The following is a 24,740-nucleotide window of genomic DNA, read 5'->3' as shown; positions in this document are numbered from 1 at the left end:
AAAGGAGTACATCAAGGCTGTATATTGTCACCCTGCTTATTTAACACATGCATAGTACATCATGCAAAATGTCAGACTGGATGAAGGACAAGCTGGAATCAAGATTGCCAGGAGAAACACCACCCTTATGGCAGAAAGCAAAGGGGAACTAAAGAGCCACTTGCTGAAAGTAAAAGAGGAGAGTGAAAAAGCTGGCTTAAAATACAACATACAAAAAACGAAGATCATGGCATCCAGTCCCATCATTTCATGGCAAATAGATGGCAAAACAATGGCAACAGTAACAGACTCTATTTTCTTGGGCTCCAAACTCACTGCAGATGGTGACTGCAGCCATGAAATTTAAACATGCTTGCTCCTTGGAAGGAAAGCTATGACCAACCGAGACAGCATATTAAAAAGCAGAGACATTATTTTGCCAACAAAAGACCGTCTAATCAAAGCTATGGTTTTTCCAGTAGTGATGTATGGATATGAAAGTTGGACTACAAAGAAAGTTGAGTGCCGAAGAATTGATGCTTTTGAACTGTGGTGTCAGAGAAGACTCTTGAGAGTCCCTTGGACAGCAAGGAGATCTAACCAGTCCATCCTAAAGGAAATCACTCCTGAATATTCATTGGAAGGACTGAAGCTGTACCTCCTGTACTTTGGCCACCTGATGCGAAGAAGCAACTCCTTGGAAAAGACCCTGATGCTGGGAAAGATCGAAGGCAGGAGAAAAATGGGACGACAGAGGATGAGATGGTTGGATGGCATCACTGACTCGATGGACATGAGTTTGAGCAAGCTCCGGGAGTTTGCGATGGACAGGGAAGCCTGGCATGCTGCAGTCCGTAGGGTCGCAAAGAGTAAGACACGACTGAGCAATGGAACAACTTCTTCAGTAGGGAAGCAAGACATCAGTACAAATCAACATTTTCCCTGCTGAAAGCAAAGTCTGGATATGTTTAACACACAAAAACCTTATCTGTTTAGATTCCACTTGAAAAGGGGTAGTCCCTCTGGTAGAAAGAATCCGCTGCAAAATTAATCCTTAGGCTCTACAACTCAAAGGATTTCAGAACTCATTTCCTCTCTCAGCCATCAGTGAAAACTTCTATGAAGCAGGTTTGAGTTTTCACCGAATCTGCTGTTGGCTATTATACTTGGCCTTTTACCTGTAGTAATAGGTTTATTCTGAAGTTCATTCAGTCTTCGCATTCGTTCTTCATTTCTCATTCTAAGCTGATCAATATTTATACTGGATACAGATTTTAAAGAGACACCATCTGGTGGCACATCAGGGTGACTGTTATCCTGTAATTAAGAAAACAGAACTTCAGAAATGATCATTAACATAAAATATGTTCACAATAAATCAGTGAATCAAAATATGTTCTTAAGCTTGATAAATGTATAGTGATGAACAAAATTAAATCTGTAGCATTTATATTCTAACTTGTGTTTATCCTTGCAGGCTCAGATGAAGGTAAAGCATTTGGTGATAACATATAAATGCTACCAGAGTGGATAAAGGTGGGGAATTACAAAACACAAAAGGAAAAACTGAAACATCAGGGGCTAAGAATCAGTCCAGCTATACTAATCAAGACAGGGTGGTCCTGGCCTAAGGGTAGACATAGATGAATGGAATAGAAAGAGAGTCCAGAAATAAGCCCTTATAGTTAGGGGCAGAAAAACCAAAAAAATTCACTAGGATTTTTTTCAACAAATGGTACCAAAATAACTATCTACATGTAAATAATGAATTTGGACCCTTACGTTTGCAAAAATTAGCTCAAAGTGGATTCACTGACCTAAATTTAAGAGCTAAAACTCTTAGAAGAAAACAAAGAAATAACATTCATGATCATGGGTTAGGCAATGGTTTCTTAGATACGACAGCAAAAGCACAAGCAAAAGTAAGATCTGTAAGCTCTACCTCTGTCAAGATCAAAAGCTTCTGTGCTTCAATGGACACCATCAAGAAAGTATCTGTTAAGTCATACATCTAATATGGGACTTGAATCCATAATCTATAAAGAGCTTAGAACTCAACAATGAAAAGATGACCCAATTAGAAAAAGGGCCAAGGATTTGAATATACCTATCTCCAGAGAAGATCTCCAAATAGCTAAGAAGCACAAGAAAGGATGCTCAGTATCATTTTGTCAGAAAAATACAAAATCAAATCCACAATGAGATAATACTTTGCACTCACTAACAAATGTTGGCCAGGGTGTAGAGAAACTGGAACCTTCACAGAATGTGGGTGGGAATGTAAAGTGGAGCAGGCACTTTGGAAAACAGTCTGGTAGTTCCTCAAGATGTTATAGGAAAAGAAAACATAACACCTATATGCTAATGTTAAAAGCTGCTGTATTGATAACAGAAAAAGTGGGAACAACCCAAACGTCTATCAAACAATTGGAAAAAAAAAACACGTGGAATATCCTTACAATGAAATATCACTTGGCAATAACGGAATCAATTATATGTTATGACTCAGGGGACCTTTGTGTCCCAGTAACCTGCTCACGGTCGTCCAGCATTTGGTGGCAGAGCCTCTGTTCAGACCCATGTCCAGCTTAATCGAGAGCATGTTCTCTTTCTTTACTGGACCACACCAGTTTAGCCAATCAGCCCAGACCTCTCCTTCCTAAACTTGAAAAAACAAAAGGACATTTCATACATACAAAGTCCAATCCTTTCAGTTTGTTCCTTCTGCGCTCTCTGGCGGAGGGCAGCGGAGATAGCAGCAGGAAGCCCCCATCCTCAATGGCTGGGTACGTCTCGCCATGCGCACCTAGAGAACACGGGGGGAAGCTGTGAACGTCCACCTTTCACATCTCCATTCAGAGCTAATCCAAGACTGTCTTTTAATAGTTTTATTAAGATTATTTACATGATAAAATCTGCCCACAATAAACATAGTGATTTTTAAAGAACTGCGCAATCACTATACTCTAGTTTTAGAACATTTTGGTCACAAAATCACTCTTCCCCACTTCCACCTGCCAAGCCCTTGTGAACACTGATCTGCCTTCAGTCTGGAGATGTACTGTTCCTAAGATTCCATATGGAATTGTACAATGTAGTATTTTGTGGGGGCTTATTTATTTTTTGCAGAATAAAAAATACTAAGCTGAAGACATCATGATACCTCGTCCCTAAATGCTTTAGCAGAGGCCATCTAAGAACAAGGGCCACAGACTGTACAGCCACAGTCTCAGTACCACATTCAGGAAATGTAACATTGATAAAATACTATCACTTAATATATAATTGATATTCAAATTCCTGAAATTTAATGTATAGTTTTTCTTTAAAGCAGCAATAACTGTATTCTATTGAATGAGATGTGCGATTTTCTAAAACTCCAAAAATAAAGTTTTCTGACTTCTTTATTATACCCCACCAATAACTCACTTGCTCTTTTTTTAAAAGCTTTATTTACAAGTTTTTAAGGTCAGTAAAACTGAGTGAAAGGCATGGAGAATTCCTACTAAACCCCCTGCCACCACATATTCAGAGCTTACCCATCTATCAGCAGCCCCCACAAAATGGCACATTTGTTAAAACCAATGAACCTACACTGACACATCATTTTTGCTGAAAGTCCATAATTAGGGTTCATTCCTGGGGTTGTACATCCTCTGGCTTTTAACATATCCACCATTCCAGTATCAGACAGGAGAGCTCCACCATTCATTCCTCCCCCTGCTGTAACCTTGTGGCAACCACTGATTTTTTAACTGCCTCCATAGTTTTACCTTTTCCAGAAAGTCATAGTTAGAACCATACAATATGTAGATTATTCAGATTGATTCCTTTCCCTTACAAACATTCAAGGTTCCTCCACTTCTCTTCCTGGCTTTGGAGTTCAATGCTTTTTAGCACCAAATAATACTGCATTGTCCGGATCTATCACTGTATATCCATTCATCTACTTAGAGACAACTTGGTTGCTTCCACATCTTAGCAATTATGGATAAACTGCTAAAAACATCTGTGTGCAGGTTTCTGTGTGAACATAGTCTCAACTCCTTTGGGTAAATACCAAGGAGTGTGAATGCTGGATCATATGGTAAGGGTATGTTTACTTTTGTAAGAAACCACCAAACTGTCTTCCAAAGTGATGGTACTGATTTCCATTCCCACCAGTGATGAGTTAGCGTTCCTATGGCTCCATATTCTGCCAGCCTTTGGCAGTGTCCGTGTTCCAAATCTGGGTCATTCTATAGCTATGTGGTGGTGTCTCGTGTTGACCTCGGTTTCCCTGATGACACATGACCTGTGTTTCCCTAATGACAATGACGGACATGGGGCACCTTTTCATACGCTTACCTGCCATCCTGTCTGTGGTGAAGTGTCTGGATCTTTTCCCATCTTTTAACAGGGCCATTGTCTTAACTGTTTTAAGAGTTCCTGGTGTACTTGGGATAGGAGTCCTTTATTAGACATGTCTTCTGCAAATACTTCCTCCCTGTCTCTGGCTTGTTTTATTTTCTTACCATTTGCAGAGCACTGAAGTTTAATTTTAATGAGGTCCAAACAAAGAGTGGGCTTCCCTCATAGCTCAGTTGTCAAGAGTCTGCCTGCAGTGCAGGAGACCCAGGTTCAATTCCTGGGTCAGGAACATCCTCTGGAGAAGGAAATGGCAACCCACTCCAGTATTCTTGCCTGGAGAATCTCACGGACAGAGGAGCCTGGTGGGCTACAATTCATGGGGTCCCAAGAGTCGGACATGATTGAGCGATTAAGCACAGCACAAACAAAGAGTAAAGTACTGATTTTTTAGGTATGGAGAAAAACACTTGAATATAAATAATGCTAAATATTTAAACAAATAGATTGGTAAAATAAACATACTCACCAATAAAAGCACTATCAGATTCTAATAATGAGTTTTTCAAGAAATCATCAGTGTCCTCTCTGGGCTAAAAGAAACATCATATATTAATGACTATTTTTATTAGTCCTGTGTAGAAAAACAACAAATCTGTACAGAGGCACAAGTCTCCACACTCCCCAAAGCTAGCAAAAGTGCATGGGGGGAGCAGGACTGGCTGGTTCCCTCTTTCACCACATTCCAATGCTAGAAACCACAGGAAAAGACCTTTTAAGAGTTACATTACTGCTGATAAAAATATAATAGAGTGTGAAGCAATGAACCAAATTAAACATCTAAAGTCTTTACATCATTGTCAAGATTTATTCATTCTCTGAATAAATCTGCTGAGTGCACTTAGTATTTCCTGCATGTGAGGAACTGGAAATAGAAAGAGGAGTAGGAGTTTATGCTATGGAGTGGGTCACGCTCCCATGGGGAGAGGCATGCCCTCAGATAACGACAGCCCCGTGGGATGGCATGTGCCACAAAGACAGCAGATAGACAGGGATATAAGAGTAGGGAAGGTAATGCTAGGGTCGGGCTTGTAATGAGCTCTCAAATTAGAGGTAAACTCTAGATGTCAATTTCCTACAACAGAGAATGTCCTCTTACACACTGGAAGAAATCTAAAGTCACCCCACACCCCTCCCTGCACTTCCCTACCAGATTTCTAGGATGTGCTAGAACACTCCAGTGAAAAGCTGTCCACTAACCTCTAAGGAAGTGCACGCAATGAGACATTGTATTGGTTACCAGAAAGTTATTATCTTTCACTGAGGTCTTCCATATACTGAACTGAATTCTTTTACCTTTAAACCTAAGGATTCTACTTCTGCCTTCAAGAACGACAGTAATGGTGATAATAGCTTCTCAAATTACCAAATGGTCTGAACCAGCAGCTCTCCTTAACACTGTGCATACTGTCCAGCCTCTCTTCTGTTTCACAGTCCCTCCCACACTGGAAAGAGTGACCACCTCAGCCCAACCTTCTCCACGACAATCTTCCCCAGTCTCACCTTGAGTTTCCATATAATCCAGTCTCTAGAAAGGTGAGCCCCAAATCTATTAGCTTTTCTTTTCTAATGGCCATGTTAAATTGTTGGTTCATGCTCAGTTTCTATGCAGCAAAACGTGTTATTAATCAGCATTTTAACTAAAATCCCAGTGGTTACATTTCAATGCCTTTTCACTGAGAAATGTGGTTGCCATATACAGAGAAACCTACAGCGTGTTCAGAAAAGATGTCCATACATCTCAGGTAACGTGGGACAGGGAAGGGCTCTGGAGTTCAGCCGGCGTCCAGACATGGACTTTACTGCTCACTGGCTGTGTGATCGTGGCCTGAGTCTCCTCTTAAGTAAAATGGGGGTAGGCAGACCTTGTTTTGAACTTCAGAGCAAATACACACCAAGTACCTCGCAGGTAGTATGGGTACAGACTTGCTGCTGTGAGGCTGTTACCACCACTATCAGTTCAAAACCAGCACCAACTGGTAACACTGAGCAAACAGCAGCCTCAGTTCAGTTCAGTCGCTCAGTCGTGTCCGACTCTTCGCGACCCCATGAATCGCAGCACGCCAGGCCTCCCTGTCCATCACCAACTCCCGGAGTTCACTCAGACTCACGTCCATCGAGTCAGCGATGCCATCCAGCCATCTCATCCTCTGTCGTCCCCTTCTCCTCCTGCCCCCAATCCCTCCCAGCATCAGAGTCTTTTCCAATGAGTCAACTCTTCGCATGAGGTGGCCAAAGTACTGGAGTTTCAGCTTTAGCATTATTCCTTCCAAAGAAATCCCAGGGCTGATCTCCTTCAGAATGGACTGGTTGGATCTCCCTGCAGTCCAAGGGACTCTCAAGAGTCTTCTCCAACACCACACTTCAAAAGCACCAATTCTTCGGCGCTCAGCCTTCTTCACAGTCCAACTCTCACATCCATACATGACCACAGGAAAAACCATAGCCTTGACTAGACGGACCTTTGTTGGCAAAGTAATGTCTGCTGTTGAATATGCTATCTAGGTTGGACATAACTTCCCTTCCAAGAAGTAAGCATCTTTTAATTTCGTGGCTGCAGTCACCGTTTACAGTGATTTTGGAGCCCCAAAAAATAAAGTCCGACACTGTTTCCACCGTTTCCCCATCTATTTCCCATGAGGTGATGGGACCAGATGCCATGATCTTCGTTTTCTGAATGTTGAGCTTTAAAGCCAACTTTTTCACTCTCCACTTTCACTTTCATCAAGAGGCTTTTTAGTTCCTCTTCACTTTCTGCCAGAAGGGTGGTGTCATCTGCATATCTGAGGTTATTGATATTTCTCCTGGAAATCTTGATTCCAGCTTGTGTTTCTTCCAGTCCAGATTTCTCATGATGTACTCTGCATAGAAGTTAAATAAGCAGGGTGACAATATACAGCCTTGATGTACTCCTTTTCCTATTCGGAACCAGTCTATTGTTCCATGTCCAGTTCTAACTTATTCCTGACCTGCATACAGGTTTCTCAAGAGGCAGGTCAGGTGGTCCCTGGTATTCCCATCTCTTTCAGAATTTTCCACAGTTTATCGTGATCCACACAGTCAAAGGCTTTGGCATAGTTAATAAAGCAGAAATAGATGTTTTTCTGGAACTCTCTTGCTTTTCCATGATCCAGCCAATGTTGGCAATTTGATCTCTGGTTCCTCTGCCTTTTCTAAAACCAGCTTGAACATCAGGAAGTTCATGGTTCACATATTGCTGAAGCCTGGCTTGGAGAATTTTAAGCATTACTTTACTAGCATGTGAGACGAGTGCAACTGTGCGGTAGTTTGAGCATTCTTTGGCATTGCCTTTCTTTGGGATTGGAATGAAAACTGACCTTTTCCAGTCCTGTGGCCACTGCTGAGTTTCCCAAATGTGCTGGCATATTGAGGGCAGCACTTTCATAGCATCATCTTCCAGGATTTGAAAGAGCTCAACTGGAATTCCAGCACCTCCACTAGCTTTGTTCGTATTGATGCTTTCTAAGGCCCACTTGACTTCACATTCCAGGATGTCTGGCTCTAGGTGAGTGATCACATCATCATGATTATCTGGGTCGTGAAGATCTTTTTTGTACAGTTCTTCTGTGTATTCTTGCCACCTCTTCTTAATATCTTCTGCTTCTGTTAGGTCCATACCATTTCTGTCCTTTATCGAGCCCATCTTTGCATGAACTGTTCCCTTGGTATCTCTAATTTTTTTGAAGAGATCTCTAGTCTTTCCCATTCTGTTGCTTTCCTCTATTTCTTTGCATTGATCGCTGAGGAAGGCTTTTTTATCTCTTGTTGCTATTCTTTGGAACTCTGCATTCAGATGTTTATATCTTTCCTTTTCTCCTTTGCTTTTCGCTTCTCTTCTTTTCACAGCTATTTGTAAGGCCTCTCCAGACAGCGATTTTGATTTTTTGCATTTCTTTTCCATGGGGATGGTCTTGATCCCTGTCTCCTGTACAATGTCACGAACCTCATTCCATAGTTCATCAGGTACTCTATCTATCAGATCTAGGCCCTTAAATCTATTTCTCACTTCCACTGTATAATCATAAGGGATTTGATTTAGGTCATACCTGAATGGTATAGGGGTTTCCCCTACTTTCTTCAATTTAAGTCTGAATTTGGTAATAAGGAGTTCATGATCTGAGCCACAGTCAGCTCCTGGTCTTGTTTTTGTTGACTGTATAGAGCTTCTCCATCTTTGGCCTCAAAGAATATAATCAATCTGATTTCGGTGTTGACCATCTGGTGATGTCCATGTGTCCAGTCTTCTCTTGTGTTGTTGGAAGAGGGTGTTTGTTATGACCAGTGCATTTTCTTGGCAAAACTCTATTAGTCTTTGCCCTGCTTCATTCCGTATCCAAGGCCAAATTTGCCTGTTACTTCAGGTGCTTCTTGACTTCCTACTTTTGCATTCCAGTCCCCTATAATGAAAAGGACATCTTTTTTGGGTGTTAGTTCTAAAAGGTCTTGTAGGTCTTCATAGAACCATTCAACTTCAGCTTCTTCAGCGTTACTGGTTGGGGCATAGACTTGGATTACTGTGATATTGAATGGTTTGCCTTGGAAACGAACAGAGATCATTCTGTCATTTTTGAGATTGCATCCAAGTACTGTATTTCAGACTCTTTTGTTGACCGTGATGGCTACTCCATTTCTTCTGAGGGATTCCTGCCCACAGTAGTAGATATAATGGTCATCTGAGTTAAATTCACCCATTCCAGTCCATTTTAGTTCACTGATTCCTAGAATGTCGACATTCACTCTTGCCATCTCTTGTTTGACCACTTCCAATTTGCCTTGATTCATGGACCTGACATTCCAGGTTCCTATGCAATATTGCTCTTTAAAGCATCAGACCTTGCTTCTATCACCAGTCACATCCACAGCTGGGTATTGTTTTTGCTTTGGCTCCATCCCTTCTTTCTTTCTGGAGCTTTTTCTCCACTGATATCCAGTAGCATACTGGGCACCTACTGACCTGGGGAGTTCCTCTTTCAGTATCCTATCATTTTGCCTTTTCATACTGTTCAGCCTGTTTCATACTCTAGCTGAGCCTTATTTTTAAAATCTGAAAATGGAGATAATATTACCTGTATTATTAGTGTGGGGAAGATTAAATTTATTTCCAACCTCAATCTTCCCCCAAACTTTTCCTCTTAGCCATCTATTTGCCACCTCCCAACTGTCTGTCTGGTGGGCATCTTAGACCTACCAACTAAATATTTTATAATTTCTCCTTGTTTCTTGGCTTCTCTTGTGGCTCATCTGGTAAAGAATCTGCCTGCAATGCAGGAGACCTGGGTTCAATCCCTAGCTTGGGAATATCCCCTGGAGAAAGAAAAAGCTACTCACTCCAGTATTCTGACCTGGAGAATTCCATGGACAGTACAGTCCACGGAGTCGCAAAGAGTTGGACACAACTGAGTGAAAGTAATCCCTCTGAGGGCAAAGATTTTTGTTCATTCCTGTGCCCGTGGGCACATACAATATTATCTGGTCTACAGTAAGTATTCCACAAATATCTGCTGAACTAAAATGGCTGGTCTCCTCCCTCTTTAGTCTTCACACAGATGTCCCTTTCTTAGGATAAGTTATGCCCTTTACAGGTCTCACCACTGCATGAATTACAGACTCTTACTCCCACCACTACTGACTGCACTAAAACTGATCGAATTCATTATGGGACAGGCCCATAGGGTTTTTAATGTTTTATCTCATTTAATCCTCACAATAGCCTTTGAGCCATTTTTTTATCCAGTTAATACTAAACATTTATAGGCCTATCCTTATGTGCTTGCAGATATTGGTTGATTTTAATCTTACAGCCACCCTCAGAGATAAGTACTATCATCCCATTTTACAGACTAGGAAACTGAGGCAAAAAAAGATTAAATAAAACATTAAGTACCTTGCCTAAAGTCACACAGCTAACAACATACTAACTTGAACAGCCTAGCCCTAGAGTCCTATTCTTGGTCAGTCCTATTCATTACACTATGCTTTCTCTACATATTAGACTTTGGCTACCCATAACACTGATGGGACAAGATTTAAATTCTTTCTTAACTCAGTATTTCTGAAGAATTCAAAATTGGAATACTCCCTTACCATGTTCCTAAAATCTTCTATCACTCAAAAACTAGCTTGAAAAATTATAACTGTTTTCTTACCATTCTGTGGTCCCGTACTTTAGTGCTTGGGACAGCATCCAAGTCAACTGTAGTCAATGAGGGGTAAAAACGAGATAAAAGGTTAGAAAATACTTTACAAGTAAATTTTAGAGCATCTTTTGTAATTAATTCCTTACTGGAAATTACTTTTCAATGATCACATTTCAGAATATTTTAAAGATACTACTTGTTTATCAATAAATATAACTCAGCATCCAATTCATTCCAGCTGCATAAAATTCTTCCATTCACATTTAATAAATAAATAAAAGTAAAATCACTGTGAATTTAAAACTGATGCCTATAGAAACATAACCATCTCTTCTCGTATTTCTGCAATCTGTGTAGAAAATTGTTGAGAAGAGTTAAACAACTCCCTTATGTGGAATTGAAGGAAATGAATTCAACTCCAAGCGCCTGGTTTCAGGGGTGAAGAATTTTGGATCAGCTATCCCAAAGGCCTCTCTGATATGACCAGGGTTCGATGTGTTCCTCTGAATAGCGCATTTTAGCCTTTTAGCTATTGCCTTTGGGAATAAATACACTACTATTGGTAGCCTGTATTCCTTTATAGCTATGTTTTTGATTGTTGTGAATTCAATCATATTCTTATGAATTCAGTCATCACAGTGTTTGGTAGAAACTGGGGTGGTTGCCACAGAGGGTGTATACCCTCCATGCCAAAATGGACCTATATCCACATAGGCTGAGATTAGCCCATAAGCAGTCCCCGAGTTGCCAATATCACACCAGATCAGATCATCAGCTAGGTCACCTAAGGGAAAGTTCCACCAAAATGGGTGTAACGATTGAAGACTGCAATTGCTTCTCTCCTGATGAAATGCCTACTATATATCTTTGGGTTACTCTTTTATCGGAGGGTGATCAATAAGACCACTGTTAAAAATTCTGTACAGATGGAGGGAGGACGTGCCCTATCCCCTCCACTGAAGTCTTGCCCTGTGATCTGGGCCTGACATGGTACACAACTTACTCCTGTGATCCTCTCATGTGGTCAAAACAGGCTCCTCAGATTCTGCTGGTCAGACAAGCCTGCTAAGTAGGGTTTTTAATTTTCCTAAAAATAACTGGTAGGACTGTCTCCTTCTATTCTTGTTGCTTAACTGTTGTATTTTATGACTCATTTTCCATGGCTGCACTCCATGGCCTGAAGGCAGGCAAAACTGGTGAGATATTGCGAGGGTCATGCAGGACCCATCGATGTTCTGAGGCCACTAGCTCCACTCCACCCCTGGCTGCCCACCCCACCTCCAGTTACACACTCCCAAGGGACCCTAGATTTCTCCTTTGCAACATTCATCACACTTACACTTACTTAGCATCTAACTCTTCCAATAGAGTATAAATTCCTTGAGAGCAGCAGCGTATTTCATTCATCCCCATATTCCCTGGATATGGGCAGTACCCACGCTCATAGTAGGCACTCAGTAAGTTATCTGCTGATTAGCTAATTACACAGAGATATACTTATAGCCCCAGAGAAGGCAATGGCACCCCACTCCAGTACTCTTGCCTGGAAAATCCCATGGACAGAGGAGCCTGGTAGGCTGCTGTCTATGGGGTTGCATAGAGTCGGACACGACTGAGCGACTTCACTTTCACTTTTCACTTTCATGCATTGGAGAAGGAAATGGCAACCCACTCCAGTGTTCTTGCCTGGAGAATCCCAGGGACGGGGGAGCCTGGTGGGCTGCACAGAGTCGGACACAACTGAAGTGACTTAGCAGCAGCATACTTATAGCCCAGTATGGAGCTTATTCATAAAGATTTTATGCTCTGTCAAAACCCACAGACGCACACGGTAGAAATGTCCCCCAGGACACTGGTGTGTATGCCAGGCATTCTTTCCCCTGGTTCAGATGTCTCCTGGCCTCATCAAGGAACTCAACCCTTCTGGCTACAGTGAATGGATGGACTCCTCTCATGCATGGACAGCCAATCAGAGCCCTCTCTGGAACTTACTCTTTTCTGGGACTACAGACCAAAGGGGCATGTGAGCATGGGGCTGCCAGTGGAGGCAGCTTGCCTTGGACTGAAATCAATATTAGAGATGGAGAAAGAAAGCCGACAGAAAAACAACCCACTGAAGTGATCTGAAATAGCAATGATTATTTTTTGCCTTTAGCACCTTCCTGCATTTTTAGTTTATTCAGTCTCTTCTGCTGCTCTCTTAGCAAGGCTTGTTGTTCTATCTCCAAGGTGTCATTATCTCTTGGATCATCTGGGTACATAGATTTCAGATCAGCTCGCGTTTCTGAATCTGGTACAAAAATAAGTTATATAACCAAGTTAAATCTTGTTTCCAAATGAGATTTTATAAAACTTCACTATAGATAACATATGAATAACCTAAATTCAAAATCAAGAAATATAAATAATGAGACATCAGCAAAGTCAAAGCACATCATCATACAACTAATGAACATGAAATTAATATTCTTTAAATAAATACGTTTTCACAAACTCAACATTATAAGGGAGCCCCAGAACAAGCAGCATCTTACTGCCACAGACTCCATCCCAACTCCCCACTTCCCCAAGACACTACCCAGAGCCTGCAACCATGTGCAGGAGCATCCAAGCCATCAGTCAGTCAGATGGCTGTGACTCTGGCAGCTACCAGACACTGAATCACAGCTGAGCCCTCAAATGTACTGGAAAAACGAAAACATAATGTTATTGGCCAATTAATATGTGTAAATATCATGCCAAAAAACAAAAACAATTTTACAGGCTGGCTGGAGCTTTAAGAGGGATGTCATTTCTGGAGGAAATGACAGTCTAAGAATTCACCTATGGCACAAGTTCAAGAACATCACTGATCAGAATGAACATGTTAAACCTTAATTTTTAAATCTTGAGAATAAAGATATAATTCACACATTTAAAAAGTCTTTTGACCCATAGTAGAATCAAGCAGAATCCTGTGCCCCAACCTCCATCCCCTTTTATAGAAAGGCTGAAATCTCCCAGGCCTCCATGAGTCACCAAAAAGCAGGTTCAAGCAGCTAATGATTAGGACAACAAAGTTCCAGATTTGTGTCTGCTGCAATTCCTGAGTTGTTCTACAGATACTTTTAATTCTCACCAGAGGGAAAGTGCATGATGACTGTTCTGCAACCACAACATAAACTGCTCCACTTTGAGCAGTACTGAATTTATGGCTAGGACAATTCCAAGAACTGGCCTCAAGAGAATGGGATTAACGCTTTTGCTCATACTAATCAATATCTTCGTGGGCATCAAAGTAGTTGTAGCTTGTTCTGCCCATATATGTAAATGGGCAACTACGACTGCCAGCAGAGAGATGCTACAGAGCATGTCAACATCTCTAATACAGCATCCTGTGTCAGCATGAAGTTACAGAAAAGGGACCTTCACATGTGATCCCACAGAAACGGAAAGATGTTCTGACAAGTGGGGGTTTGTAAGCAGCTTTTGGCAGGAAAGAATTCTCTGCAGGTGGTCCCTTTGTCTTGTCACTAACCTTAAACCAGGCACCCCAAGTTCTACTTACCTCAAGCCCTAGCACACCTTTCAAATCTTTTTTTTTTTTTTTTTGCTGTTAACAATTTTTGCTTTAATATATGAATTACATTAATACCTCACATTACATATATGAAGCCAAATTACACTAACTTAGTTGTTTACAACCTCAACTCTTACTCCCAGTACACATTCCAATAAATTTATTCTGTAAAAACAATACATTTTTTTGTTTTTGATTTTTTTTTTTACAGTAAACTTTTCAACTACTTCAAATCTTTTGATCACGCAATACCCTGCCTAATTTGTTGACTCTTTCCATATGTAGAAATAAGGAACAGGTGATTAACAGATGACCATATCTCTTCCCTAGCTTCCCCTTCAGTAATCTCCTAAACAAACCGTGTGAATCAGAGAGCACCTAAAGAAAGATCAGGAGGAGTCCACAAGCCTGCACAGACTGGGGGACGGCGAAGACTCTGACCCCCATCTCACTGATTAACTGAGATTACTTCCCTTTTCCACTTAAGAACTTTCATGGTCCATCAGAATCTTCGGAGATGGTTTTGAGGGGGACAATGAGTCTACCATCTCCCTAGATTGTCAGCATTCTGATCGAAAACAACTTTCCTTCCTACCAACTTTTACAAGCATTGACTTTTTTAAGCAACAAGCAGCCAGCCAGACCTTATTCCATAACAACAGTGGAAAATGGGAACATGCTGAATATCTAAGAGTAGAAAATGACTAAAAGCAAAGTTAACAGAAGAGGCTCTGGACACATGGACTTGGCTTCACCTGACTTCCCCACTTCCAGACTGTTTCCTCTCTGTAAAAACAAGAGACATTAACAACTAAGTCATATGACGAATGAGGACTAGTTGTGATAACAGGGAAATGAATTTCCCAATTTTATGGTTTAAACCTTTTTGTTTTGAAGACCTACCTTCTTAAAAGTTAAGGACCCCCAAAGAGCTTTTATTCACCACTGTCCCACACATCACATTAGAAATTAAAACTAAGAAACTTTGAAAACATGAAAATACAAAAACACATTCTATCAGCTTCAGAGCAATGAAGTTATCACATGCCATATAACTTCTCAAAGAATAAAAATTGAAAGGACAAATAATGTCTTAGTTTATAATAAAAATAGTTTTGACCTCAAAAAGTCCCCTGACGAAATTCTAAGACCTACTGGATTAATAGAACGCCTGGCATATAATAAGTAATCAATAAATCATAGCATAAAAACTATGATATATGTAATTGATGACATGTATATCTAAGTGGAAAATAAAACTGAATAACATAATTACATCTAGCTTTTATCTTTTTCATTTTAATTAAGCTCAGAAAGACTAGTAAATATACCAAATATCAACTATTTTTATATTTAGGTGATTTGAGTAAAGAGATGTTTCCTTCTCTTTCTAAATTTTCAAAACCTCTAAAATAGATACTACTTTTAAAATGAGAAACAGAAGTAAACTCATCTGGTATAGGTCATATGACCACCATCCAACAGCCTGCCTCCTCTGCTCCCAAGGCTGCTCTGAGAGTGCTTCTGAATAAAAATCACATATAACACATTCTGGTCCCCCTACACATTTTCAGTCTCCCAGGCCTTTGTTACCCTGGCAAGCCAACTTCCCTAATTAGCTTTCTCTCCTCCTCCTTACTCCCTTCAACAATCCTTCATTTCCTCCGCTGCTCAGGCACTCTGCTCTCTTCAGCGGTTATTCCCTCCCTGCTCTATACTATAAGCCTCTGAATTCTCTAACAGCTTTCACATCAGTATCCTAACAAGTTCCTCCAGTTCCAGACCCTGTGATCCCCCCTTCCAAGCCATGCTTCTTCCAAGGGTTCTTATGCTTATTGCCTCCAACACCATGCTTCCTAATTATTCAATCCTCATTCCAAAGGTAATTGACTTCTGATCCAATAATTCCACCAAAAAAGGTCTATTTGAGGTCACCGCTGACCTCTGATGCGACTGACACCTTCCAATATTCACTTTACACAACCCTCCTCCCTGGCAGACTCTGTTCCCTCAGTTTCAGAACTGACATTCTCCTGCTTTTCCTCCAATCACTGACTTTTTCTTCATCTCTTTCCCAAGCTCATCTTGCTGTCCATCCTCCACTAAATGCCAGGTGCCACTCTTCACACTATGTCACTGATCTAATCCACTCCTGTGGCTTTAAGAGCTGTATGCCCTGCAAAAGAAAATAACTACACCAAAGCTCTATCCCCACCAGACTGGTAAACTGAAGAACTAGAGTAATACAGAAGTTTTATTCATTATCACTTAAAATAGATACCATAAATGAAACTTTACTTGAGAAAAAGGATACAAATATCTTTAAAGACCCTTGAATATGGGTAGAACACTCTGGCTCTACCTTTAAAATAGCAGCATTCTTACCTCTATCTTTCAGCTCCTTAAAGTCATGAATATTCTGAGAAGAAGCAGAGTCTAAGCTCTTAGGTGACGGTCTTCTGACGGGAGCTTGTAATCGATGTCTGGCCATATCAAATACATCCATGGAACTTTCTCTTTTCCTATAGATAATAACACATTATGATAAAGGCGTTTTTATGAGAAGAAAATCTGAGTTGACATTTAACTCCCTATACAAGAAATCTGGCATCTTTCACTACAGTATATTATAAAAATTGATTCTAATAGCTGTTATTTCAATTCCCTGTATTAAAACAGGTAATTTACAAGGTCACTGTAATCTTTCAAAATGCTCAGAAGCAAAGTATCTTATTGGAAGAATAGAACGAATTAGCTTTACCTTAAAAATGTTCATGTAGTAGAAACAGTAGTCTTTGGTTAAAGAAATCAAGATTCAAAGACCAGCTCTGCTACTTACTATACATTTGACTGCATCATCTATGCCTAACATATATGAGGAACTCAATAATATAATGAATTAATTAATAAGAGATTCTTTTTGTGAAACTATTTATAAAACTGGAATAAAGAACCAACACTAAGATGTCTCTGATCACAATACACAGTGAAAACTACACCGAAGTAAAATATATTTAACCAATTCTTGCTAAATGATGGCAATTCTAACATATATTAACTTAAGTTAGCATACAGAATTTACAAGGTACTTTCCAATAAATATATCTATCTATTCTTCACTAGAATCTCATGGGGTAGAAATTATTATGCAAGATTTGCAAGTGAGAAAACTGAAAAGCTGTCTGGTTTCTCTTTCTTATAATGTTTTGCCAAAAAAGAGCACATATAGTCTTCAGTTTATGAATGAAAAGAAATAAAATGTCAATAATCCATTACATTTAATTGAATATGTATGTCTGGAATATGGAAAGTTGCAACAGTTAAGGCATTTATAACATCTTGAAAGTAAATATAGAAAACCAATACTGACCTATTACTTCAAAGTAGTTGACCGACTACAGAAGAATTCTTTGTTGAAAATTACCACCTTGGGTTAACATTCCATTACCTAGCCAGTCTATATCTTGACATTTCCTCACCTTGTTTACTTAGCCAGAACACGCCTAGAGAATGCTAACAAAAATCTAAGTGAAGCATAATTATGCAGGTTAACATGCTACATTAAAATCCTACCATATCCTGGACTACAGTCATAAATATCAGTATAATTGAATGCATATACAAATTGATAATATACAAATTGATAGACACAACAATAACAGATGTTTATGACTTAGTATATATACATGTGTATATTATCTAGCTATGTCCACCAAGAGCCTGGTTTATAGACACAGTTCTCCAAGAGGAACCAGGACTCCTTAGAGAAATGGCTGATTCCAAGGCAGAGGCAAGGAATACACAAGAGGATCCTGGAGCCTCCTGCAGCAACAGAGTAAAAAAGTGCTCAAAAAACACCAGGTTCCACCGTCCATGGAATTTTCCAGGCAAGAGTACTGGAGTGGGTTGCCATTTCCTTCTCCAGGAGATCTTCCCGACCCAGGGATTGAACCCGGGTCTCCCGCAGTGTAGACACTGTAGGCAGACGCTTTACCGTCTGAGCCACCAGGGAAGTAAGCAACACCACAAATAACACTGGATGATAACAAAAAAGTACAAAATAAATGTACATGAAACAACAGTGATATAAGTAAATGGTTGGATAACTAAACAAAGAGAGGAGAAGGAACATTCTTTCTTATAGAAGAATTCTAACAGAATTCTAAATATACATAGATGACACCCTCTCCAGGAGATAAAGCTTATTCCCAGAGTGTGCTAAACTTAGTGGTTCCATCATATGCACATCTTGTACCCCCTGATACAATGTGATGAGAAGGCTACCCTGTGTTATTCTTTCCAAAACCCCTTAACCCTGGCCTAATCATGAGAAAACATCAGACAAATGTAGACTGGGGGACATTTTATAGGACAGCCAGCTAATATCTCCCTAGGCTGTCACAGTCATAAAAATACGAGGAAAGATTGAAAAAGTGTCCTGGATCAGAGAAGACTAGGAGACATGACAACTAAATGCAGTGTGGTGCCCTGTACTGACTAAATCCTGGAACAGAAAGAAGATACTGATAGAAGAACTGGAGAAATCCATAAAGTCTGGGATTTAGATTGTGGTTAATATTCCAATGTCAGCTTCTTAGTTGTGACAAACATCCTGTGAATGTAAGATGTTAAAAACAGGGAGAACTGGGTGAGGGGTCTATAGAAACTATGTTTGCAACTTTCCTGTGATCTAAAATTATGCGAAAATAAACTTTTTTTTTTTTTTAAGATAAACACTCTTCAAAGAAAATGTGGTAGTTACCCACTTGCATTGATTTTACAAGCTACTAAAAGACTGCAACCTACAGTTTGAAGAATATTGCTTTAGAAAACTTATGAGGCCTTTTGGCAAAAACGATCGGAAGTGTTTGATAGTCTGTAAGCTATTTTGCTGGAACATAAATATTTCAGGAAACAATACACCGTTGAAGGAAAATATTTTAAAAACAGTTTTAAAAAGTAACTGTCTTTGGTTATTCCATCTCTGAAGTTTTCTCCTATTATTATTTTCCCTTCAAGGACCAAGCTTCTATGCCTGACGTTTTAAGACCAAAAAGGGGAGGTAAGGAGATTGTTGATTAATTGTCTAGTCTATGTCTATGTATGGATATGAGAATTGGACTATAAAGAAAGCTGAGCACCAAAGAGTTGATGCTTTTGAACTGTGATGTTGGAGAAGACTCTTGAGAGTCCCTTGGACTGCAAGGAGATCAACAGTCCATCCTAAAGGAGATCAGTCCTGGGTGTTCATTGGAAGGACTGATGTTGAAGCTGAAACTCCAATACTTTGGCCACCTGATGCAAAGAGCTAACTCATTGGAAAAGACCCTGATGCTGGGAAAGGTTGAGGGCAGGAGGAGAAGGGGACGACAGAGGATGAGATGGTTGGATGGCATCACCGACTCAATGGACATGGGTTTGGGTGGACTCCAGCAGTTGGTGATGGACAGGGAGGCCTGGTGTGCTGCAGTTCATGAGGTCGTAAAGAGTCGGACACGACTGAGCTAATGAACTGAACTGAACTGAGTCTATGTCTTCTTCAACTATCACTTTCCTATCTTGAAATTCCTTATCACCTAGATTAGCTTATGAAGCAACTTCTGACTCCATCTGAGTCCTAAACTAGTCAATTATTTTTCACGCAGTGATTTCTCTGTAGTAAGACAATCTGTCCTAAAGACAGAGCTTGAAGAACGGCCTGTTCCCACTACTGATTTGTCACTGTCTAATCCTATTAAAAATGTCATGGTTAGGGATAAGACTCTTGGTTTGCCGTAAGAAAGTCCTACTTCTTTCTTTTTTTCTTTCTTCCTCCTATCAATACGACCACTGTCATCACCACTGCCATAAATACATTACTGGCAGTACAGAGGGACAATTAAAACACTCAACTTAAATATTTTATATTTGGTTAAATCAATATTCATTAAATATCCCATATTTTCACAGTGAATAGATTTCACAACTGTAATGAAACATTTTATGAAGGCAACTTTATCTACATAAAATTCAAGAATGTGAATTAAATAGCATATTAGCTAAAAGAAAGAGCTCTTGTACCAAAAAAAGAAAAGAAAGAAAATATACCATATACTACAAACACAAATAGACTAAAGAAATCACACATTATTTTGTATTAGTTGTACTGAGTCCCTCCCTTGCTTGTTGCTTGTGAAATGTGCTTAGTCATGTCTGACTCTTTGTGACCCCACAGACCACAGCCTGCCAGGCTCCTCTGTGCATGGGTTTCCCAGGCAAGAATACTGGAATGGGTTGCCATTTCCTCCTCCAGGGGATCTTCCTGACCCAAGGATCGAACCCATGTCTCCTGCGTCTCCTGTATCAGCAGGCCAATTCTTTACCACTAGAGTAAGTGAGTCCCTCCACTAGACTATAATTATTTAGCTTATTTCTTCTGGGGGGATGGGGGTGGAGAGCTATTTTCAATCATTACAATTTCACCAATAATCCACTAAACACCTTTTTCAAGCTTGCAAAATTCTAATAGATGTGGGTTTATGATAATTAATCCTGTTCCAGAACTGTAAAATTGCTGGACAGATTCTGATTCCTGATTCTGACAGAAAAGAATACAAGAACAGACAAAACTATGGAATTCAGAACTTGCCTTATATGAACGTCGTCGTCACTATCAATGTGTAGTAACCGCCCCTGCAGACGTCGCTCTTCACTACGAAGCTGTTTTCTCATTTCTGATAATTCCATAATTACATTTTTTTTCTCCTCTGAAAATTCCCATCAATAAGTGAAAAATAAGAGAGGTACATGAATAAAAGGTTAAACACTAAACACAACCTGACTTATAAAGCTAAATGCTCAGTTATATTTTTATGGAAAGTTATTTTTAAGGCTTTATATATAGATGTATTGTATGGACATTATTAAGCATTAATAATAACATTAACCCATAAACACACTTCTGACAATACAAGAATTTCAAACATTTAGAAACATTCCTGAGGGGAGGGAGAGACTGCCTTCCCCTATTAAGGAGCAGCAAAATGGAGTTCCTTTGTGATGATACACAAAGGAAGGATGTGTATGATACACAAGGTTACAATTCTGTAACCTTGATTGTGTGGTAGTTACACAATTTACACATGATAAAAATGCACAGAACTACACACAAAAACACATAAATTAGTGTAAGTGAAACCAGACACAGGTCCGTAGAGCATGCCAATGTCAATTTCCTGGTTGTGATACTGCACCACTGAGGGAAGCTACGGGGAGGATGCACAGCACCTCTCTGTACTATTTTGCAATATTCTGTGATTCTTATTTTTCAGAACAATAAAAAGTTAGAAAAAAGGAAACAGTCTAGATTACAGGTTTAATAGTCAGCTCTACCTTCTGCACGAAGCTGGTTTTTCCTGGCAGGTACCGGAGGAGATTGTGCCATGGACATGGAACTGTCCTGTTTAACAATCAAGACAAAGATAAAGTTAGTATATGTCTTCCCTACTCAGAAGCTTTAAAAGAGGAACTAAAAAAAAAAAAAAACAGATGAGGAACCAGATTCCCAACCAATCTATCTATAAACTTACCTATATCTGTTTTTTCTTCCCACTACAATGGGAGCGGCCTTGCCCCAGCCAAAGACAGTACACTCACCTGTGCTCTGTATCTGACAGGGGACCCCCACCTCCTCCATTCCTGACTCTTCTTTCTCTACCACCTTTCTATCAGGCTGTGCTTAAAAAACTAACCTCACCCTTCATCACTCACTATCTATCATCCATTCTCTCCTTCCTTCACAGCCATTCTTTTAAAAAAAAAAAAAGTATGTGCAGTAGTATGGCACCTGCTTCCTTATTCCCATTCACTCCTCACCTCGCAGCCACTGCCTTTGCAGCTCCTACCAAGTGATCCCTCAGCAATGCATTCTATGGGCGTTTTAAGCCCTTGTTTTACTTGGCCAGTAGCAACTACTATCATTGACACTTTATTTCCTTGTTCTAAGTGGTGATAATTCTCTACTGTTAGATCCTCAGCCCTCTACTTCCCCTGAACACACATGAGACAATCATACTACTTAGACAGTAATGTTAGTAGTTTGCAAACTACAAATCCGGTGCAGAGCTCCTTCCTTGGCCACGACCTGTATTTTCAACTGCCTACCCTATAAAGTTGTCATTGACTCTGACCCACCACACAGAGTCAATATACCACTATCTGTGTTTCACAAACATCTTGAAGTTGTCACCCTTTCTCAGTTCTTAATGTCACTGCCACTGTTTAGGTCCTCAAAATCACATCTGGGCTTCTGCAAAAGCATCTTAACTTTACAGTTTTGCTCCACCTCCATGATGCATCTCCATACCACTGCCTGAGAGAACATTATGCAAGACAACCACAGCCGTGTCATTTTCCTACTTAAAACATTACATGAACACCATACATGACCACAGACCTACTAAATCAGAACCACAGAGGGTGGGGTTGAGGAAGACATTCTAATATATTCCTTTGTCTATTCTAGTAATTGGCCTCTCTGATATCCTATAGAATGAAGTCAAGCCCCCTAGCACTCCATACAACACCCTGCATATGTTCTAACCTTCACCTCCCCTACCTCATGGTCAGGCATTATCAGGCCAGACCAAACCATGTATTCTCCATGCTGCCACGTGGCTTACAGTTCCCTCCAAGATTCTGCATGTGCTGGAAGTTGCTCTTCCTCATCCTCTTTTTGGCAAATTCCTACTCACTCTTCAAGAGTCAACTCAAGGATCAACCCTTTCTGGAACATTTTCCTGGCTGTCTTTTAATTGTAATTCAGTCTAAAGTACAAGGGACTTTATTAGTGTAACTACAACTAGCTAGTAGATATATTATCAAAGAAAAAGCCTTCCTGAGGGACCTGAACAAGAGCCACATCCTAAATTATGAGCTGTCAAAAGAATTTAAACTTCGGGGCACCAAAGTTTAATCATTTATAAGTATTACCATTTACAACTGAAGAAACAGACAAATTAATGTAAACATTACCTATGTTTCAGATCTGAAAAAAAGTAATCTAGCTAATTAGGATGAATAAGAAAATCTCATTCAATCCCCTTAATCTTAGATGAACAATCAAAAGAAAAAACATATACCTGAGTAAAGGAAGTTATAATGCTGTCAACTGAAGGAGGTCTTTGGAGTCTGCTTGCAATCTTATTCTGAAGAGCAGGAACCACAGGAGAAGGCTGTCTCAAGTGCTGATGTGGGGAGAGGGGCGGGAAATATATATATATATATATGCATATACACACATACTCCCCAACATATGTCTATGTGTATATACACATACCCCAACATGTTTGTGTGTGCATACACACACATATACATGTATACATACACATATGCAAACACACACAACCCTAATAGTTAACAAGACCACCAAAGAGGTTCGGACTACTATTGCTTTAATTTAATAAAATATTTACCAAAAAATCTATAAAAATATTAGATCACTATGTTGTGCACTCAAAACCAATATATTAATATTGTAAATCAACTACCGTCCATTAAAAAACATATCTATCCAAGAAGTCAGAAAATAAACTAGGTAAGATCAAATATATTGGTTAGGATAAACAAATGGATTTACATATCCTTATTAAAGAATATGACTATCAGATTAGGATTAAAAAATTCAACAAACTGAAGTAAAGCAATAGCATACCAGATATCGGGAAAGTAGCAAAAACAAAAAAAATATAGCCAAAGTAAAAAACTGTCTTAATAATAAAAAGAAATAGGATAAAACAAAAAAGAAACAAAAATCCTTTCTGGGAAAATGATATAAAGCAGCTCAAATCAGTCTCTAAAATCTAGATTCCCTTGTCACCAGGAACATCAAGGGTCAGAGCAGAGCTCTGCATCTCCATGAGAGAAGAAAACAGGGTTTCAGATCATGGTGTAATAAAGCTAATAGCTCCCAACTTCATATTAAAATCAAAATGCTGGAAACACAAATACTCCCAAAAAAACGCAATAATGATTGGCTGGGTAAAAATATAAATGTGTATTTCTAAAGGTGGATGTTAAATTGTTCATTCTGCATAGTACAAAATCAAATATTACTTTCACTAATGACTAATACAATTAGAAATATATGAGAGACAATATTTAAAAAGAAACTCTAGGTGACCACAAGCAGAAGTATAGCAACAAATTAAACCTTCTAAAGGACTGCAAAGAATGAAGCAAAGAAAGCATAGTCCACATAACAAACAATTAACTGTCAAGGAAACAAAAACAAACAAAAAAGTCAGAAATTCAATTAATATGATCAAATACGTTGGCTATGATAAACATAAATGGATTCAATGTCTCATTAAGATTATAACTCAGATTAGGATAAAAAACAAATTTCAACTAATTAAAATATACAGACTAAAAATTAAAAATGCAGACAAAAAAGTAAAAACTAAAAGAGTAGACAAATATATTTTAGGCCTACATATATTAAAAAATAACAGCTAGCAATGATAATTTCAAAATTGAGGGTAAAATGCATTAAAAAGAACAAAGCTGCTCTAAAACTTTCTGATATATCACAATTAAACTATAAACAGTCATAAAATTACATATCCCTATATGCAGGTCAGGAAACAACAGTTAGAACT

At 39.4% G+C, this 24,740-nt stretch overlaps 1 protein-coding gene across 11 annotated transcripts in view; it reads right to left on the bottom strand.

The window, feature by feature from the left end:
- The window catches only part of CSPP1 (centrosome and spindle pole associated protein 1), a 110,374-nt gene that overhangs the window by 2,975 nt on the left and 82,659 nt on the right, over window positions 1-24,740 (bottom strand). For 10 of the 11 annotated variants that reach the window (XM_027561118.1, XM_027561124.1, XM_027561121.1 and 7 more), the window contains 9 exons: window positions 23,223-23,327; window positions 21,475-21,541; window positions 20,732-20,849; window positions 16,489-16,625; window positions 12,703-12,834; window positions 10,554-10,600; window positions 4,856-4,919; window positions 2,676-2,785; window positions 1,158-1,296 (listed from right to left, as the gene is read on the bottom strand). In XM_027561118.1, coding sequence (XP_027416919.1) covers window positions 1,158-1,296; window positions 2,676-2,785; window positions 4,856-4,919; window positions 10,554-10,600; window positions 12,703-12,834; window positions 16,489-16,625; window positions 20,732-20,849; window positions 21,475-21,541; window positions 23,223-23,327 — 919 coding nt within the window. The remainder of the gene's footprint in view (window positions 1-1,157; window positions 1,297-2,675; window positions 2,786-4,855; window positions 4,920-10,553; window positions 10,601-12,702; window positions 12,835-16,488; window positions 16,626-20,731; window positions 20,850-21,474; window positions 21,542-23,222; window positions 23,328-24,740) is intronic. The other variant, XM_027561123.1, reaches the window with a different exon arrangement.

Source organism: Bos indicus x Bos taurus, chromosome 14 (assembly GCF_003369695.1).
Source record: "Bos indicus x Bos taurus breed Angus x Brahman F1 hybrid chromosome 14, Bos_hybrid_MaternalHap_v2.0, whole genome shotgun sequence".
Taxonomy (NCBI): Eukaryota; Metazoa; Chordata; class Mammalia; order Artiodactyla; family Bovidae; genus Bos; species Bos indicus x Bos taurus.
The sequence above is the reverse complement of the archived record's forward strand: the minus strand, read 5'-3'. Positions and strand labels throughout refer to the sequence as shown.